A 22,181-nucleotide genomic window follows, 5' to 3' on the forward strand; every position below is an offset into this window, starting at 1 on the left:
ATTTTAAGTTTGGTGAGCGATGGTTTCTCTAGATAAGACTCTTATTTCTCGTCTGGGATCGTGTAGAACGCTTTGAAGCTGCAATGAAACTGTAATTTTGACCTTCAACCGTTTGGACTCCATTGAAGTCCACTATATGGAGAAAAATCCTGGAACGTTTTCCTCAAAAACCCTTAATTTCTTTTCGACTGAAGAAAGAAAGACATGAACATCTTGGATGACATGGGGGTGAGTAAATGATCAGGAAATTTTAATTTGAAAGTGAACTAATCCTTTAAATATTTGCCCAGCATGCTGGGTAGTTTTATTTAACCCAACTATTGTTTAAAAATGACTATATGAGTGGCTTAAAAAGAATCCAAAATAGGTTGGAAATTAAAAATAGGACGCAAAATTACTAGAGGCAACAATAATAATCAAAAGGTGAACATTTATTAATAAGCAATTTAATAAATGTTTATTGTTTAATTATTCATTAAACTTATTAATAAATGTTATTTATCAACATATTTTTGGTTCATTTTAAACAACTATTGTTTAAAAATAACTGTATTGCTTGAGTTAAATAAAACTGCCCAGTAGGTTGGACAAACATTTAACCCAATTGCTGCTCACTAAAAAATGTTGGGTTAAAAATAACCCAACTATGGGTTAAAAGCCAGTTGGGTTAAAAATAACCCACAGTTGGGAAGGTGCTATGTTAACCCATAGTTGGATTACTTGTTGGGTTGTTTACTAACTATGACTATTAACTTTTATTCATGACATTATTTTAATATATAAAATACACTTTGTTTTCTAGATTGTTTATTTGTATAAAATAATGTTTTAACAAATATATTTTAAATTACAAATGAAATATTGTGGAGCCATTTAATGTAAATATAAGTGTACATGTTTGTCCATTTTCAACCCAACTTGGGTTATTTATAACCCAGCATTTTTTAGTGTTTACCATCTTAAGATGGTTATGTTAGCTGATCAACCAGCAACTATATCCCAAAACACAGTCACCAGATAAGCTGGATTTCACTACGGGGATTCCACACAGTGTGGCGGTAATTGCATCGCCCCTTCATGACGTAAAGATGGGCATGCCTTTGCATTTTTAATTCATATTTGGCTTTAAGACGTTTGGAGATTTACTGCTTCTCTTTAATGTAATCGTGATCCACCAGTAGCAGCATCATCTCACGATTAATTCCTTCCCATAATGTCTCGCGATAGTACTCGTTGGCGCTGTCTGTGGTGCTGAAGCTGCTCTCGCCGGCGGCAAAGAGTCCTGCTCCAGCATCATCTCCACGCGCTGCTCCACCAGAGACGACCGCGATTTGTTTGTGCTCTTTGTCTCTTCTAACGCGTTTTTATAGCCGGGAATCTTCAGTGTTGTATCTGCCTCCTCCCGGGGAGATACTATCCGGTCGCGCCTGTGTTTTCCGACTCTCGTTTGGCTCGCATCCTTTATGCACAGCACGCTGCTCCAGCCCTTAAAGAGAACACAGGCATCCGTGTCGGAACAGCATGGCTTCCTGAGCGAGATGGAAGCGAAGCAGCACTCGATCAAGAGCCTGAAGAGCTATCCGGAGGCTGGGGGCCGGAGTCTGGCGGCGGCGGCGGCGGGTGGGGACGTCGGAGGTGGAGTGTATCGCGTCGGCGGCGCGGAGATGGAGATGGAGGCGAAAATACAGAAAGCGATCGACTTCAAACTGGAGGGTCACCGATGCTACAAGGAGAAGAAATTCCGGGAAGCTATTGGGAAATATCACAGGGCGCTGCTGCAGCTGAAAGGGGTCCATGTCGTCGACGGGACCACCGGATCCGAGGTGAACCTCCTGAATCAAGCCGCTGCCAAGCTGACGGAAGAGCAGCGGAGAGCGGTGGAGAGCACCGAGATCGAATGCTACGACAGCCTGACAGGTGAGACTCGGAAACAGCCGCTGCCATTGTTCTGAACCGCTCGCTGGAGGATGCGTGAGGCTGAAGCCACTGTGAGATGCTGTTGATAAGGTGAAGGTGTTACTAAAGTGCCTAATAAAGGGCTTTAATAATTCCACAGCAAGAAAACTGTTGTCTTTTTATACAGACAAGACACTCACGCCATTGTTTGCGCTTAGCGGCCAGTTTGGCCTTCATTGTTCCCTCAGCCAGTGTCATAATAATTCAAGTTCACTTAATGTCACGTTGCGTTATTTGAGAGCGCAAGAAGATTAAACGCACTACGCGAACTACTGTTTTGATATGTTGCATAGTATGTATGCTAATCACTTTCTTCGTTTTTCTTTCAAGTTCTTGGTGATGTGAGGTAAAAAAAAAAGGGAAAAAAAGGAAAGTTTTCGGTTCTATAAGATTCAGTATATTCAGTATATAGGCTAAACCAGTGGTTCCCAAACTGGGGTACGCGAACAAAATGCTGAGTAGTTAATTTAATTCTACCTTAAAATAATATTAAACATGCATGTATTAAATAATATTAAACGAGAATGTATTTCTAACTGCCAAAATGTCGTAAATCCAGTACATTTAATCAAATTACCTAATCATGTGCAGTCCAAAATGACTGTATCCACACTAGCAGCATGCATATGATAGATTGCGTGCCGAATCTGCTGCCGTAAATCGCGTTATATTACTGTCGTTCTCGACAATGCATCTTTGTAAAAGTGGGGATTTAGCACTTACTCGCATGAAGAACAAATACAGACACAGATAATGGATTAATTTCGATTTAAGACTCAAACTATCTCCAATACAAAAAGCTTGTGTGAGGTCTTGTAGCTATTTAATGATGATAACGAGCAAGAATGCAATTGTTCCCAAATATCCACATGACTGAAAACGTGAGATTATACAATAGGTCAAAAAACAAAACGTACATTTTAATCACAGTACTGTCAGTATTTACTCTATTTTGCAATGAAATAACAGTTCTAACGAAAACCACAGCAGAACTACAACACACAATTCTGCGGCTTTGAACGAATCGTGAGAGTCGATTCAATGATTCATTCACAGCCACTTGCTTCGTTACCGAATGAATGACTCGATGACTCACTCATAAAAACAGTGACTTGCTGCCACCTACTGGCGGTTTTAGTTTAATATTTAAAAGTTTTATTTAGTTTTACCATAATTGCATATTTCTCTATTAAACATTTTTTATTTAAAACATTATAAAATAAATAAAGTTATTCACAAAGGTAAAAAAAAATGCACTGGAAAATCAATTTAGGGGGCAAATATTGTCCCTTAATTGTAAAGGTGTGACTGCAGTCGAAGTGGAAGAGAGGGGGTACACAGAAGGATGGGAAAAAAAGCTAAAACGTTTGGGAACCACTGTGGTAAATGACAACAATTTAACTAGTTTAGTTTGTAATAAACCTGGAAGAAAATCCACGTTAGCTTGTACGAGACGGATTCTGTCGGGAATTTCTTGTTTTTGTTTTTTAATAGCGGTTTGTTAACAATATCTTAAGAGACTTTCATGCTTTGTTCTACAACATAAATTACTCACTGGCAAACAAACTATATCAACGTTCTGTTTGTTTTTGTGGCTAGCCCTGCTGAAAAAACAGCTATGGTTTTAACTGGTTTAAGCTGGTATGGTCTTAAAGGTGCAATATGTAATATTTTAAAGAGAGTAAAATATCCAAAAACCACTAGGCCAGTGTGTTATATATATTGTTCACTTGAGTACTTACAATATCCCAAATGTTTCTAACTATTTGTAAATCGTGAGAAAATTGCAATTTTAACCAAGGCTGTGGGATGTGTGAGTCGCCGCCTGTCAATGGTGTCATACCCGCGTTACCCTCGGTTTCTGCTTTATTTTGTAGAAACCATGGAAACACCAAAGACCCCTTAAAATATTACATGTTTTACTAGACAAGGGAACATGTTTTGATATATTTATAGACAGAAAACTAATTGTTGTTATATAGCTCAATACGTTTAGTCTTATTGTTTAAATCTAATTTTCTTGATTTTTTGTGAGTACCATGCTTTACCATGCCTCAGAGAAAAAACATTATTTTGTCAAATAGCTAACATAGCGTAATCAGAAGGAACTTTATTTTTTATTAACAGTAATACATAATTTTTTCAATCATACAATACATTTTAAAATGAATTGCATGCCATTTATCAACACAAGCCATCCAATATTTAATGTGATATTCTAAAATCGATCTATCTTACTGCAGTGTGTAACAGTGTCTCACAGCATCCACAGAGTAACGTTACATCATTTTCAACACTCTCAAATGTATCTAATATGATAAACAGCGCTGGGTTACCTCATACTCATGACTGGAAAAGCGGTAGCAGCGCCGGCGACTGTGTCATAATAAAAGTCCCGCTGCTCGTGAGGTGTGAGTTGCGCAATCGCTCCAGCGGCCTCGTTCAGCTCCCACAACACTCGCTTCTGCTCTGCTTCATACTAAATAACCTCATCCATGAACATGATTTGTTCCCGAGTCCTATCCCTATTCTTTTGCACCGTCCGTTGAGGTGGAGACCACATGTCCCAAGATTCTGCTCTCAAGCTACGCCTTTGTTTTGAATAGGCTTCTAGCGACCTCTAGCGGACAAAATTATTACATATTGTACCTTTAACTGGTCTTTTAGCAGCTTGACCAGCTAAAAATGTGGCTAAAACCCCTTTAAAAGCATGGGAGACCAACTAAAACTAGCTTACCATCTTAGGCTGGTTTTAGCTGTTTTTTCAGCACGTTGGAAAATGTTGAAATTACCCATAAGTCTAATTTTTTCAATTTTCAAGCACATGAATTCATATCCTTGTGGTAGTTTTAGTCTTTTTGTTGAAACTTATGAAGTATTTATTTATTATTATGGCATTGTGTAACAGCCAATACACTGTCCAAGCATCTACAATCTGTAAATTACAGCCCATTGTAATAAATACACCCTCTTTATGTGATAACATCAACACATATTGTTTTCCAAAGGTCATTTCATGTAAAATTTGTCATTTTAGTTGTCGATAAACGGGATAACATAAAAAGGATCACAGACGCTAACTGTGTTTGCTCATTGAGAGAATATTGGTTAATACTCATGCACATCTGCTTGATCTGGATGGGTGTGATGCCTGGTGTTTGTGGCCCTTGATGTCTATAGTGGTCTCTCATGGTGGTCGAATTGAATGTCACAAATGTGGCAAACACTTCAGGCCCTCTGGGGGAAGCATTAAGGCGTGAAAGAGAAACACCACTGCAAAATTTCCATTTGTGTGAATTCCCTCCCTCAGTCTTTTGTTTGTCCTCCTGCGGTCATGATGAGGGTGAGCAGGAAATATATAGAGGGAACTTACATAAATGCTTATATGAAAATGCATTTTATAGTTTCATACTGTATTTAGGGCCTTTGAGGATTGAAGTGCACATAGGTTTTGTTTCTCGTCTTGTTTTTGCCAACTAAATTTGTATCTCTTGAATTCAGTTTGGATGACTTTAAGGCCCTGATATATTGCCGGAGGCTTAAGAAAATTTACCAGCCATAAATATTTTTTACTGGCCATTAAACTGATTTTGCAAAAAGCCAGTTATGACACCAAAATTTTAGATACCAGTGAAAATTAACACTGGTTAATTTTCTATTCCAATTTCCATACCACAGCTAAACTAGCCTAACTAATATAAATTTAAAACATTATTAAAGGTGCCCTAGAATCAAAATTTGAATTTACCTTGGCATAGTTAAATAACAAGAGTTCAGTACATGGAAATGACATACATTGAGTTTCAAACCCCATCCTCCTTCTTATGTAAATCTCATTTGTTTAAAAGACTTCCGGAAAACACGCGGATCTCAACATAACACCAACTGTTACGTAACAGTCGGGATCATTAATATGTATGACCCCAATATTTGCATATATGCCAGCTCATGTTCAAGGCATTACACAAGGAAAGGCAGTATTAACGGCTGGATCTGTGCACAGACAAGGTAAGCAAGCAAGAACAACAGCGAAAAATGGCAGATGGAGCAATAATAACTGACATGATCCATGATATCATGATATTTTTAGTGGTGTTTGTAAATTGTCTTTCTAAATGTTTCATTAGCATGTTGCTAATGTACTGTTAAATGTGGTTAAAGTTACCATCATTTCTTACTGTATTCACGGAGACAAGAGCCGTCGCTATTTTCATTTTTAAACACTTGCAGTCTGTATAATTCATAAACACAACTTCATTCTTTATAAATCTCTCCAACAGTGTAGCATTAGCCATTAGCCACAGAGCATAGCCTCAAACTCATACAGAATCAAACGTAAACATCAAAATAAATACTTTACTCACATAATTCGAAAGCATTCATACAGTATGCATGACGAACATCTTATAAAGATCCATTTGAGGGTTATATTAGCTGTGTGAACTGTAAATGCGCTGTATTATAATCGAAAGCTCGTGTGGCAGGGAGCAGGCAAATTAAAGGGGCGGCGCCCTGCCAAAATCAGTGCATAGGTAATGATGCCCCAAAATAGGCAGTTAAAAAAATTAATTAAAAAAAAATCTATGGGGTATTTTGAGCTGAAACTTCACAGATACATTCAGGGGACACCTTAGACTTATATTACATCTTGTGAAAAAGCATTCTTGGGCACCTTTAAAGACAAGTAACAGTAGTTTTCAGTTAGAGACAGTGAATAAAGTAATCAAATTTAAAATAACACTGTCTTCACTGTATAAATTCAGCATAGATTAATTCTTATTAAAGTTTTTGGTTTGATTGTTTGAAACACAGACAGCAGCAGAAATATTAGGCTGCTGTCACTTTAAGAGCTAATGCACGAATCCAGTATACTGAAACTGTACATAGGCCTTGTTTTCCTCGACTTTTTACATTCACTTAAGACTGTGTTTTCTAGGATACTCGCAGAGACGGCATTTTTTAACACAATTTTCTGTAAATATGTCCGTTGAAGAACATGAAACAGCTAATTTCAGAATTTGCATGCTGTCTGAGATGCAGCTTTCTGGGTGCGCGTTTCAGATGTTTGCACACTCTAAACTTCTGGAGTAATGAATTGTGTTCTCTTTGGCGTCTTCTTGCGCTTGAATATTTAAATTAGCAAGGCTTAAACTTTCATGATGATGCAGCACTGGCCCATCAACTGTCTCAAGCATTGTTTAAGCTCATGATCTCACAAAATTGCATTGTTATAATACATAAAAACGTTACTGGTCAACTGACAATCGACACTGTTTCAACATCCCGATGCTGCCCACACTGCTGGGATTGGCGTTTAGATGAATATGTAAATCTGTGCTGCACACTCCTTTCAACAACAAAATAATCACAATAAAAATGACCAGTGAGAAAACAGCAGTTAAGAAAGCATCTGATCATAGCGATGTGGTTATGTTTGCATTAGCTTTGTAATTCAGCACTCCAATCAAGTCATGTCACGTTTATTTATATGCACATTTAGATAGCTTTACAGTATTAAACATAAAAAAAATCTTCGCTTTCAGTTAGAAGTACAACTTCAATGTCTACTAAAAAGCGGCTCTTCAATGTGTTCATGTTTTTACTCGTGGACGTCTGACCTCAATGGACTGAACAGAAGAAATGAACCGAAAAAATTTCCACGGCAAAGAAGGTGGAGCAATGCACCAACAGTAGTTCAAAGGTGTTTACCAAAGGGATTAAACATTGGAACTGGAAAATTCACTTTGGCTGTTTCGAACTCCAGACAACCTTAGTTTTTGCCCGATTTTTCTTTCGAAATGACACCGGTTCATTCTTCGATTTCTCTTGAAGCATATCAGGGCCTTAGACGTCATGTGTAAAGTCTCCCATGCTAGTTTTAATAGATCATTCTCAAGTTCTCAGAATAACCATGTTTTGTCTGTACAGTCCTTGATCCATAATATAGCTGGTTTTAAATGCAAAAAAAAAAAGAAGCTTGCTGTACGGCGTTCTGTTTTCGACAATCATGTGACAAATAGCCCATTACTGTCGCTGGCCTCAGCGATTGTACTCGGATGGTGTGGGTTGCCAAGTAAGGGGTGATGGGGAGGGAGAGAGCCAGCTGAATAGCCTACTGTGTGATCTGCAAATCTGAACGATGCTGTTGTGTGTGTTTGTGTGAGGTAAAGGGCCTTCTAAACTCGGTTTGTAGTGAAAAGGCGAGGCCTTCCATCTGTATTGTTCAACTTCAGCCAGCCACAGCAACTTCTGCACCACTCTTTTACAAAGCCTGCTGAGTCGCCTCTCGCGAACACGACGAGTCTTGGCTCAGCAAGGTGTCATAAGTCAGTTTTGACAGCACCAAAGGACCATACAGAATGCTACATTTGAAACTAAACTGGAAGAGGAAGATATCAAACCATGAGAGATGTTATGAGAGAGAAAGGAAGATCTCTTGCAAGAAAGTATAGGGAAAAAACCTTTGCATTATATAAGTGATAAACAAAAATCAAGAAATAGATGTACCAAGTACAGTTACGTCAATCTGTCTGAACAGCAAGAAGATGAATGGTTTATTTGCCATCCTTATTCAAAACACTATGTCTAAGCCATGAATTCCCAAGAGGACAGAACAGGATTTCTAAGTGGGTTATGCCTACATTTGGTCGTAACTTTTTTTTGGTAGTGCAGTTATGTAAGATACACAGAAACTCTGAATTTCTTTTTCAGCTCACACCCAGACAGCTTTTCACTAAAGCTTGAAATTATGAATAATAATGTATTATATGTATGCTTTTGCAATACATATAACTACAGCCAAACAATATTCATTAGACTAACATGTTCTTCAATAGTGTATGGTGGGAAGAGCGGACGTTTGGTAATGTATAGTGATTTATATTGCATTCTGTCAAAGCACAGTTCATTTCGAGGCAGTGCCAGATAGAAGTGATAAAACTGAGCTTGTGAAGTCACTGCGGCATAAAATCAACACTATGTAATTTTAGCACATTTCAAGCTGTATTATTAGAGATAGCTAAAACAATAATACTAATGTAAATAGAATTGGATAAGCTTTTATTTTAATAAGATACTAGACTGTTAGATGTCATTTGGAGAGGGAGGGAAGGTTAACGCTTTTGATTTAAAGATTGAGTGCACATGAATTCCAAAAAAAAAAAAGATTTGTCCATTTTGATTTCATTGTGACTTATATTTATAAGACATTTCAATTATCTAATTTTAAAGATATGTATTATTGGTTGTTTTGAATTGAACAAAATTTTGTGAGGGTTATGCTTGATACTTGTATGGAAGAGGATTAGGGCCAAGCAATAATAAAAAAATAAAACCATCTCAAGATTAAAGTTGTTAAATTTCGAGAAAAAAGTCGAGATAAAATGTTGAGAATAAGGTCATTAAATTATGAGAATAAAGTCATTAAATTACGACAAATTTAAAGAATTTGTTCTCGTAATTTAATGACTTTTTTCTCATAATTTAATGACCTTATTCTCAACATTTTATCTCGACTTTTTTCTCGAAATTTAACGAGTTTTTTCTCGTAATTTAATGACTTTATTCTCAACATTTTATCTCGACTTTTTTCTCGAAATGTAACGATTTTTTTCTCGTAATTTAATGACTTTATTCTCAACATTTTATTCAGATTTTTTTCTCGAAATTTAATGATTTTATTCTCAACATTTTATTCTGACTTTTTTCTCGAAATTTAACGTTTTTTTTTTCTCATAATTTAACGAGTTTATTCTCAACATTCTATCTCGACTTTTTTCTCGAAATTTAACGAGTTTTTTCTTGAAATTTAACGAGATTTTTCTCGTAATTTAATGACTTTATTCTTGACATTTTATCTCGACTTTTTTCTCAAAATTTAACGATTTTTTCTCGTAATTTAATGACTTTATTCTCAACATTTTATCTCGACTTTTTTCTCGAAATGTAACGACTTTTTTCTCGTAATTTAATGACTTTATTCTCAACATTTTATCTCGACTTTTTTCTCGAAATGTAACGATTTTTTTCTCGTAATTTAATGACTTTATTCTCAACATTTTATTCAGATTTTTTTCTAGAAATTTAATGATTTTATTCTCAACATTTTATTCTGACTTTTTTCTCGAAATTTAACGCTTTTTTTTTCTCATAATTTAACGAGTTTATTCTCAACATTCTATCTCGACTTTTTTCTCGAAATTTAACGAGTTTTTTCTTGAAATTTAACGAGATTTTTCTCGTAATTTAATGACTTTATTCTTGACATTTTATCTCGACTTTTTTCTCAAAATTTAACGATTTTTTCTCGTAATTTAATGACTTTATTCTCAACATTTTATTCAGACTTTTTTCTCGAAATTTAACGTTTTTTTTCTCGTAATTTAATGACTTTATTCTCAAAATTTTATCTCGACTTTTTTCTCGAAATTTAACGATTTTTTTTCTCGTAATTTAATGACTTTATTCTCAACATTTTATTCCGAATTTTTTCTCGAAATTTAATGATTTTATTCTCAACATTTTATTCCGACTTTTTTCTTGAAATTTAACGTTTTTTTCTCATAATTTAACGAGTTTATTCTCAACATTCTATCTCGACTTTTTTCTCGAAATTTAACGAGTTTTTTCTTGAAATTTAACGATTTTTTTCTCGTAATTTAATGACTTTATTCTTAACATTTTATCTCAACTTTTTTCTCGAAATTTAACGATTTTTTCTCGTAATTTAATGACTTTATTCTCAACATTTTATTCAGACTTTTTTCGCGAAATTTAACGTTTTTTTTTCTCGTAATTTAATGACTTTATTCTCAACATTTTATCTCGACTTTTTTCTCGAAATTTAACGATTTTTTTTCTCGTAATTTAATGACTTTATTCTCAACATTTTATTCCGAATTTTTTCTCGAAATTTAATGATTTTATTCTCAACATTTTATTCCGACTTTTTTCTTGAAATTTAACGTTTTTTTCTCATAATTTAACGAGTTTATTCTCAACATTCTATCACGACATTTTTCTCGAAATTTAACGAGTTTTTTCTGGAAATTTAACGACTTTTTTCTCGTAATTTAATGACTTTATTCTTAACATTTTATCTCGACTTTTTTCTCGAAATTTAATGATTTTTTCTCGTAATTTAATGACTTTATTCTCAACATTTTATTCAGACTTTTTTCTCGAAATTTAACGAGTTTTTTCTCGTAATTTAATGACTTTATTCTCAACATTTTATTCAGACTTTTTTCTCGAAATTTAACGATTTTTTTCTCATAATTTAACGAGTTTATTCTCAACATTCTATCTCGACTTTTTTCACGAAATTTAACAACTTTAATCTCGAGATGGTTTTTTTTTTTTTTTTTATTGCTTGGCCCTAATCCTCTTCCGTATACTTGGTACTTGAATGTTTTGCCAAATAAAATAAAATAATTATTGATTAATTTTAAAATAAAAATGCCAGTATCCTTTTCATCACATAAAGCTTGGGAAAATCATGCGTCTATATAACTCTCACTGACCTTTTGTTCTCTCATTACAACAAACAGCGACAGTCAATGAACTTCTCAACCCTGGTGTCCAATTAGAAGAGGCCGTATTAAATTGAAATCAAGACTTTCTTTCTGTATTCCTCTCTTTCTATGCTTGACTGACTCTGGAGAGTCCAGACAGTGTTTGCGTTTTCATTCATCAACTCAAGGATACGGTCTTATCGCTGTCCCGAGAGCCAAACGCTTAAAAAGGAAAGAAATATTAAACACGCTTTTTTTCATCTGCCAGATCTCTCTGTCTGGAACACTGTCTGATGTGCATCAGGGACAAACGCAAGGTGAAGAGTACAAGAAATGTGACGGGGCGAGGTGTCTGTTAATTATCATGGTGGTTGGCGAGCAGAGGCAGCTGGTGCCAGGTCCGCAGATGGCATGGCATCGCCATAGGGTTCCTCTGGGCACAGGCTTTACTTACTGTACAGTACACTGTATTATGTTATAGCGCTGGGGGGATGGAGGAGAAAATGAGAGAGATCATAAAGTACTGGATGAGAGGAGGTTTGGCAGCAGGTATGTGTGTGTGTTCGTAGAGAGACTGAATGCCTGCTTACCTTTTCTGGGTCTGTAGAACCTGAACATGTTGTTATAGGTCCCTCTGCACTCTACTCAAGTTTTGGGTCATTTTTCATTGTAAGAAGATGCAGGGGAATAGCCACCAAAACCAAGAGTGCTTGCAAGGCATCCGTAAGAACTGCTGTAACTGCAATAAAGTTGGTTGAAAGAACAAGTGGTATGAAGAAATAAAGGGAAGGAATATGAGCACTTTTGTCAACCTGAATTACTAAATATTAGGGGTGTAAAATTATACAAACTGAACTGAAAAAACACGATACTCTCATGGTGTACCAAAGCATTGGATCTATATGACGAATACAGCATTGTAACCTAACCACCATTAACATTAAGCTTTGTGTTTTGTTATTTTCATTAAGAAACAAAGTGTCACCTTTCAAATTCGGTCCATTTTATCATGAAATTCAAACAAAAAATGCCGTTTTGACGCTCTTTAATGTGGCGTGACATATCACTGCACAGACGCCTCATTCAAAAGGCAGCGTGGCGTGAGTGAACGCGATCATCTCTTCCTCTTTAATACTATTTATAGAATAAACATGAATGAACATCTGAAGGTATGTTGAAAGATACAGTACAACTTACTGAAACATATACTGTCTCATGTAATGGAAAGACATCAGCTTGTAAACACTGTCAGGTAGCCTAGCATTGACCTCAGGCGAGTCCCCAGCTTGTTAGTTCACCAGAGAAATTAACTTTATGTATTCATTATATTTTACGTAACTTGTTAGTGATGTCTTGATTATTTAATATATGTTTAAATTAATCTGTCATGAAAATGACAGCCACTGTGTATAAATGATTATATTTTAAACAACAAATTGGAGTAAAAACATAATTCTATAATTAGATTTAGAAGTTAATGCAAAGACTGCCTTATGTGCAGTTTACGAGTTTGCATACAATTTGTTATTTAAGTGTTGATTATTATATCTAAAAATAAATAGCAACTGAATTTAGGCTAATAATTTGGGCGCAGAACCTTTAATATTATAGTAATGTGCAAGTAAGGCCTCCCTATCTATTTTATAGCATTAGCAGAGATGTTTTTTTATTCATTAGGAAACTTTTAATTATAATTGAATTAATTTAAAGACAGAGACACAATTTGTTTAAAAAAAAAAAAAAAAAAAAAAATATATATATATATATATATATATATATATATATATATATATATATATATATATATATACAGTAAGGTACAGTAAATATATACAATTTAAAATAACTGTTTTCTATTTGAATATATTTCACAAAGTAATTTATTCCTGTGATGGCAAAGCTGAATTTTCAGCATCATTACTCCAGTCTTCAGTGTCACATGATCCTTCAGAAATCATTCTAATATGCTGATCTGCTGCTCAAGAAACATTTAATGTGTTCAATTGTACAAAATATTTGTGTACAATATTTTTTTTCAAGATTCTTTGATGAATAGAAAGTTCAAAAGAACAGTGTTTATCTGAAATCTAATCTTTTGTAACATTATAAATGTCTTTACTGCCACTTTTGATTGATTTAATGCATCCTTGCTGAATAAAAGTATTAATTTCTTTAATTTCTTCTCAAAAAAATAAAAATAAAAATTCTTACTGATCCCAAACTTTTGAACGGTAGTGTATAATGCTACAGAAGCTTTGTATTTCAGATAAATGCTGTTCTTTTGAACTTTCTATTCATCAAGGAATCCTGAAAGAAAAGTACACAACTGTTTTCAACATTGAAAATAATCATAAATGTTTATTGAGCAGCAAATCAGCATATTAGAATGATTTCTGAAGGATCATGTGACACTGAAGACTGGAGTAACGATGCTGAAAATTCAGCTTTGCATCACAGGAATAAATTTCTTTGTCAAATATATTTAAATAGTACACAGTTATTTTAAATTGTAATAATATTTCACAATATTACTGTTTTTTACTGTATTTTTAATTAAATAAATGTCGCCTTGGTGAGCAGACGAAACTTCTTTTTAAAAAACATTTAAAATCTTAGTGGTTCCACACTTTTGGACTGTATATATATATATATATATATATATATATATATATATATATATATATATATATAGTTAGTTTTCTCCCTGCTGTACTTCAGAAACGAAGTACGAACCAAACCATCAGTTACGTGTATCGTTACACCCCTACTAAATATGCTGGCATTAAAAGCATATTTCTAATTAAGATATTCACAGAAAGATCCTAGACAGAGAAAATATTGATTTCAGGATAGCAAACTTGCATTTATGCAGACATTTAGCCTATATAGACAAATGAGCAATCAGTGTGCTATTGGCAACTTTAATTTTTTAAATGATTTTATATAATTCACTTGTAATCTGATCTTGATGTTAAACAGCTGACATTTCAGTTTTGATCTAATCTCTGAGATGAGCTCAATATCTGGATTAATTATGAATTAGTATTAAAAGATCATAAATATCTGGGTAAATGTAAAACTAAATGCCAAATCAGTGTGGGACATTTCGACTGTACAGTCTAGTAAGTTTACATCAGCATGAGCTAATTGACCCCAGTAGATATTTTAATAGTCTAAGTTATTTTAGTAACATATGTTAGCTCTTACATACCGCTGCAGTTTTATATCCTGCAATGCAGGAGTGTTAGTGTTGAAACCTATTGTAAGCATGTCATAAAAACAGAAACCTCTCCCGCAAGGACTCCAGCAACTCCCGGCAATGTCTTGCTGAGTCATGTACTGATGGGTGTTTGCGAGAGGGAGAGAGGGAGCACACCCCTGTGCATCAACACAACGCTAAGATAACCTCTCTAAGGGCCACTTAAGATTCATCCTGACCTGAAACACTGCCGTGTAAACAAGTTAGTGGAGTGATGTAGTGTCTTGGAATTAAAGGGATAGTTCAAGCAAAAATTACATTTCTGTCATGATTTATTCGCACTTAATGATAGCCTCTCTTTGTGATGTTGTGTTTTAATCTGGTTTTGGGTGCCGTCACCTTGGGAAAGCTCTGCACCTAGAAACCTTATGTGTGAGCTTGCACATGTTTATGTGTGAATGTGTTTTAGATAAAGTACTGTAGGTTTCAGCTGTTTGCAATGATGCTGACAGCAGCACACAGCTCCAGATGCAGCCTTTGTGTGCAGGGTTTAAAATGAAAACCCTGGAAAAGTCTGGTGTTGCATTATTATTTCAGACAGAAAGGACTTTCCTAAGAAGTTGAAGTTGATGTAAAAAACGTTTGCTTTACAAGCTATACAATACAATAGAGATACTTGCATGTTTTGTTCATCGTGATAAATGAATCTTCACAACATGAATTTCAAAGCGTAAAAATACAATCGGCAGAGGTCAAAGGCTATAAACGAACTACACCGCGGTCACATGATTTCAACGTCACTATCACTAAGCTTCCGACAACTCTTTTAGTCTTTGTATAAAACATTTTCCCTGAAAGTTTGAGTTATAATAGTTTGTAAGAGCGTGATTATAAACACAACGGACGAGGCTGTGAAAGCGGACTAGTTCATGTGATGATGTTTAATGTCCCCGACAACCACTGTAGTCCCACTTAGTCACATGTTAGCAACAGTCATTTACAAGACAAGTAAAAGCTTAAAAAAAATAAATAAAATCACAAAAAGGATATTAATGATGTATTTTATTTTGTAGAATAAAACGTGAAAATATCTTGAGCTTTTGTTCAACCGCAGACCTTATTTCAAGCATTTAACCAAAAATCCATTGACTTCAGGAAATTGATCCGTGCTAAAATGCTAACTCTTTATTGAGGCCTACAAAATGAATGGGAGAAAGTGTAACGCGAGTGCCCCAGGGATGACGCGTTTTTGTAGGCAACCCGGAAGTTAGCGGTGCACGGGTTCCCTCGACTGAAAGCCTATTCATTTTTCCCATAGACTTTTGGAAAATCGCAGAAAATAAGCTCTGTTTAACAAAGGGTTATGACACTTACACGTTTTGTCTATCAAGATAATCTTTACAAGTTAACACATTTATAGATTTTGAAGCCTAAATAAAGTCGTCAGATATAAAAGGCTAACAGTAGGCTATAAACGGACTACAGCACACCATGGTCGCGGATCAACGTCGTCACCACCAAGCTTCCTCAAACTTTATTTAGAAAAAAACTCTATTTAAAAACATGCTTGCTGATTATGATCTGCGCTGTTTATGAATACTTATCCACTTTTTCATGAGAAATGCTGTCCAAATGTCCCGTTTTTAATGATGACGTCCCCGCCAAAGGAAGTAGTCCCTTTTAGCAATTTGTTAGCAATCACCGATTTGAAGACACAGGAAAAATTTAAAAAATCACAAGTGGGTTATAACTGGTGTGTTTTATGTCATAGATCAAAATGTGAAAGTATTTAGAGGCTTTGTTAACCACAGACCTTATTTCAGGCGATTTAGTAAAAACCCATTCAAAAAACCCATAGACTTTACGGCGTTGGAACCGGAAGTCCTAAAATGCTAACTCGCTTCCGGGTTTTGCCTACAAAAACGTGTCATCCCTGGGGCACTCTATACGGTGGAATAAGTCCCGCCTTCTAAATATGAGCCAATCGCTGACTGGTAAAGTCATTGCGTCACTTCAGCGGCCGTTACAATCACCGGTTTCTATAGAAACAGTCAGACGCGCACCTCCGAAGAGACACGCATTTAGGTCTGTGCATGCGCATTAGCTTGATCCAGCCTGAAAAATACAGTTTTTGTCATGATTCGAGCGTTTAGAAACACGATTTATGAGCCGGTTGTTGTTAGATTTCATTGGTGATTTCAAAAATGAAATTTAATCGTAAGGTTGGCGAACAGTTTTGGAGAATTTGATGTTTCCCCATTCAAAGAGATTGCATGATGCCCAGGATGACCGAGAAGCATTTCAAAGATGGCCGCCGAGTGAAATGACTTGTCTTAAAGGGACTTTGGTTAAAAACAAACCCAAGTTGGGTTGAAAATGGACATATCTAGTGTTTGGGTTGTTTTAACTCAGCAGTTGGGTTAAATGTTTGCCCCAATGTGCTGGGCAGTTTTATTTAACTCAAGTATTGTTTAAAAATAACTATATGGCTGGCTTAAAATAATCCTAAAATAGGTTGGAAAATAAAAATCAGACATATAATTAATAGAGGCAACAATAATAATCAAAAGGTGAACATTTATTAATAAGCAATTTAATATATGTTTATTGTTTAATTATTATTCATTAAACTTATTAATAAATGTTAATATATAAAACATGATAATAAATGTTAATTTCCAACATATTTTGGGTTCATTTTAATTAAGCAATACAGTCATTTTTAAACAATAGTTGAGTTAAATAAAACTACTCAGCAGTTTGGGTCAAACATTTAACCCAACCGCAGGGTTAAAACAACTCATTTGTTTTAGTTGTACAAAAACGCACAATATTTAGAAAAAAAGACTAAGCATGAACCTAACCCTCAGTGGAATTGAATTCATCAACAATTGCCAAAACGTAAAATACTGGAGATGCGAATTGCCATGATAGTGTGATGATAGGGAAAACTGCATCCAGTACAACTTTTATATTTTATATTAATTTTATATTAAAGTCATGAGTGAGGACCGGTATGAGTAAATAATGGCAAAACTTTTGGGTGAGCTATAAAATTTGCTTTGGCCCACAGCTGTTTTTCAATGTACCTGACAAGATGTCACTCCCTGCAATCCAAACTGCCAAGCTCACTGTTGCACCAAGAATATTTTAAGATAACTGGCCGGTATGATGCTCCTGAGAACTTCACTATAGCAAAACAAAAAAACAGGGTATTATTTCTAGAAGTCTACTTGAGTCCATAACCATGAACAAACAGGATGATTATAGTTTCTGCTGTAAGCGAAGTGTAATGATGCTGTCTTTAGTGGAGGTTCTAATATTCCCCTGCCTAGTCATGGCAAAAAGCTGTTGTCGTCTGGTGGTGTTTGTCCTCTGAATGTGAGCTGTGTGCGACCGCTGTAGGGGGCTGTACCGCTGATTCACCGTTAGCCATTTCTAGGACGCGGAGTCATTCAGGGACATTCGGCAGCCCTCCTCATTAAATTCAACACTGCTGGTCAGCGACACAATACATTTCCGCCTGGAGATGTCGAAATGAAAACCTCCCTGTGTTGTGGTCTTGAATTCTCAAATCTCTAATTTATTATTGCACTCTCAGAAAAAAAAAAAAGGTACAATAGCTGTCAGTGGGGTAACACCCTTTCAATGTGTGCGCTTTTGTACCTTATTCTAAAGGGTCCATATTATTACATAGTATAGTCCAACATATTAGTACCTATGTGGTACTTTTTGAAAGGGTTTCTCCACTGTAAAAAAGAATTGTTGGTTTAACTTAAACGTTAAAAGTAAGTTACCTGGTTGCCTTAAAATTTTGAGTTAATTGAAATTAAAAAATTTAATTAATACAATGAAGGCGATTGGTTTAATCAACAGAAATTCAAAATGTTACATTATCTGAACTACATTAATGATCTAAGTTGATTTGACAAAAGAAAAAATGTTATAATAACAAATCATGAAAATATTTTTTTACAGTGTGATAGTAAAAAAGCTCATTTGTCCCATGTTTTCTGATGCCATAGAAAATACACTGCAAAAAAATAAATAAAAATAAAATAATAATAATGTTAGATAATATAAATACAATTGTTCAATGTTTGTTTGGTAATGTTAACAACTTTTTATTTTAATAATGTATTAGTACATGTTGAAATTAACATGTACTAAGATTAATAAATGCTTTAGAAGTATTGTTTAGCTTTAGTTCATGTTAACAAATTAAACCTTATTGTAAAGTGTTACCAAAACATCACTGTAAACCCTAACGCTCAAAATAATTAATTGGTTTGACTAGGACAAAATTAAATGAAACAAATTAGTTCAGTCAAATTAACTTTTATGAGTATTTTGCACTTTCTTTTCTTTCAAGTTCACCGAACTGATATTGTTTAAGTAAACCGAACTGTTTCATTGTTTTGAGTTTTATGAACATATTCCTTTTAATTTAGATGAAATTAAGTTTAACTGAAACTAGGCTGGGATTTCTATTTCCCAGCTTGTTTTGCCCATGGCACTCGAAAGGGAGAGTAAATGCTAAAATTAAGTGTTATATAATGTTTTTTTGTGCAATATTAATGTTGAGTGGGAGATTTACTAGTGATTAATGTTTTGTTATGCTAATTTAGAAGATGTGTATGACTGTACTCAAACATTTCAAGTTAAATACAATTAAACTGTACGAGAACAAAATAGAAAAAAAGCCAGTTCTGCTTATTTAAACTTTGAATTTGCATCTATCTATCTATCTATCTATCTATCTATCTATCTATCTATCTATCTATCTATCTATCTATCTATCTATCTATCTATCTATCTATCTATCTATCTATCTATCTATCTATCTATCTATCTATCTATCTATGTCTGACTGTCTGTCTGTCTGTCTATCTATCCACCAGTCTGTCTCTCTATCTATCTATCTGTCTGTCTGTCTTATTAAGAAAATAATTATGAAAAAAATCAGTGTGCATCCTGTAGTTCGGCCCAAAAAAATCACAGAAAGTAGTATTAACCGTCCTCTTTACGGATCTATATCATCTAGCTCTTTCCGCTATTATGCATATTCATCAAGTCTCTGTTAATGCCCTTGTCTAAGTGGAGTTACATCGGTGATGTTTCCATACAGTCATAATGGTTTACTGAAACCTCTGGTGCTAAGTGCATCGCTTAAAGGCTCCGACTGGAAATCCAGCCGGCCGCAGTCTGCTCATCATCCTCTAGCCTCAGCATCAAAATTCAGTCAAGGAATATAAAAAACTATCTCTGCACATTTTTAAATCACAGGCATACGATCAAGCGTCCGTACAGGGATGTTTTGATTACAGTCAGCATGTGCATATGGTGTTTGGGGGCATGATGGGAGGAAGCTGCATTAATATTTCATCCTCTCCTCTTAAACATGCTCAACGATTCTCTTTCGGCTGAGGTTTTCTCTGGAGCTTACGAGCAGATCTCACTGTGTAATCTAGCCTTTTTCTTTCTGCAATCCATGTTGCACTGTGGGTAATTCATGCAGATGAGTGATGTGATGCTGTTTCCAAAGACAACAATGACTGTGAAAGTTTTGTGGGAAGAGGAGGGAAATATCACAGTCTTTTGCAGCATTAGATCAGTTGCAAGTGCTTTTTTTAGTCATAATTAAGGTGACAAGGACATTCCAGAGAGCACTTTTACACGCCCCAATGGACAAAAATTTGTATACACCCCTGTGGAGAAGATGAGTCATCAAGATTTTTGTTCCACTTTCCAGGGAGAGAAAGACTATTTAATGCATATACTTGCAAAATGTGTATTTTGCCTGCTTGAGATGTCAAAAGTGGTGGTAATTTTCTGTACTAATGTGAAATAATGATCTGAGATGGTTGGTTTTTTTTTTCATTAGGTCAAAAACTGCAAAGTCATATATGCTTGTCAGCTCCCCTGGCGTACATGTGCATGGTGTGGTGATCAAGGCTGTCGTTCTGTGATTACAGATGGTCAGAGAGAGAAAGAAAGGCAGAGGGAAAAGACAAGAGGGGGGAAGGGGGGTGGTAAGCAAAATATGGTGAGTGGGTCTCATCGAGTCCCTTGAAAAATCAGCAGTGAGCTCAGTGTTCAGTGCATGACCGCAGACTTCACCATCACCCACTCAAGCAATCAGCATCACTTCAGTCTCTTACTAAAGTGATGCAGTAGCTTTCTCCCAACCCTACCCCTTCTGCGAGTAAATATCACATTCAATTTCTCCATAGAGAAATTGTTTTTTAAGGGTTTTTACACAAACACAAAGTGCTAAAAACGTTTTTGAAAAGTTTTGCGCACAGACGTCAATGTCGTCAAAACAATCTCCATTCACACGGATCCGCAAAAAGGACTAAAAACGCTGTATCATGCTGCCAAGCCAGTAGTTGGCGATGTCACTTTGTAAAGAAACACTATGTATTCTTCTACAGAGTGGTGAATACAAACAAGGAAGATGGTGAAAGCATCAAGCAATTTTGTCTGGATGATGTGGTTGATATATTAATACAAAGTTCTGTCATGAAACTCTAGATGGCGCAAGCTGATAGGTCCTTAACTCAACCTGCTCGTATTCACATCATTATCTATAGGGCACAGCTGATTGGTTCCTGCTGTATCAGTAGCCAATGAGCTTGCATGTTCAACCTTCAGAATACTTGGGTAGCATTTGCCTTAGCAGTACAGCACGCTTTCAGAAATATGGACTTTCCCTAGACTATAAAGTGGCAAAATGTCAGGGAGACAAGTCAGGTACTCACGCATGCCTACAGACTGAACACGTAATACGTATACACATGACATCACTGTATTCACAAATTCATTTTTTGTAGTTTACACAGAGACGATGATGGTATAGTTTACAAAAACTTGCGCTTTGAAATCCGTTTTCAAAAGTTTGCATTTTCAGACCTCCAAACTGCTGTTGTTGTGTAAATGAACAACCAAAACACATAAAAAAAATTCAGTTTTCAGTTGAAAACAGTGTCATGTAAACGCCCCCTAATGGTATAAATCTTTCAAGACAGATTTGCTCTGAGATCAAAGGGGACCTATTATGCCTCTTTTACAAAATTTCGTATGTCTCTGCTGTCCCCAGAATGTGTCTGTGAAGTTTCAGCTCAAAATACCCCACAGATCATTCATTATAGCTTGTCAAATTTGCCCCTATTTGGGTGTGAGCAAAAACACACAGTTTTTGTGTGTGTCCATTTAAATGCAAATGAGCTGCTGCTCCCAACCCACTTTTCAGAAGAGGGCGGAGCTTTAACAGCTCAACAACAACAAAGCTGGAGAATCTCACGCAGCCAAAATGAGGATTGTCAGTAACGGTGTCCAGCCTTACATTGTTCAAACCGGAGTCGACACTGATGGAGAGACTCAGGAAGAAGTTACAACTTTTAGAATGAAACTGGACGTTTCTGAATGGTTAATGGATAAATTTATGTAGTTGCTGTGGAGTTGATTCAACTCATCCACTAGCATGTGCCAATGTCATCAACCTGGGAAGAACC

General features: G+C 35.5%; 1 protein-coding gene across 1 annotated transcript in view; it reads left to right on the forward strand.

Annotated features, from left to right (window-relative positions):
• Positions 1 to 1,463: 1,463 nt before the first annotated feature.
• The window catches only part of ttc9b (tetratricopeptide repeat domain 9B), a 35,517-nt gene continuing 14,799 nt past the window's right edge, over positions 1,464 to 22,181 (forward strand). Inside the window, exon 1 of the mRNA XM_067389417.1 lies at positions 1,464 to 1,917. Within this exon, the coding sequence (XP_067245518.1) occupies positions 1,464 to 1,917 (454 nt within the window). The remainder of the gene's footprint in view (positions 1,918 to 22,181) is intronic.

The sequence above is a fragment of the Chanodichthys erythropterus genome, chromosome 7, assembly GCF_024489055.1.
Source record: "Chanodichthys erythropterus isolate Z2021 chromosome 7, ASM2448905v1, whole genome shotgun sequence".
Classification (NCBI taxonomy): domain Eukaryota; kingdom Metazoa; phylum Chordata; class Actinopteri; order Cypriniformes; family Xenocyprididae; genus Chanodichthys; species Chanodichthys erythropterus.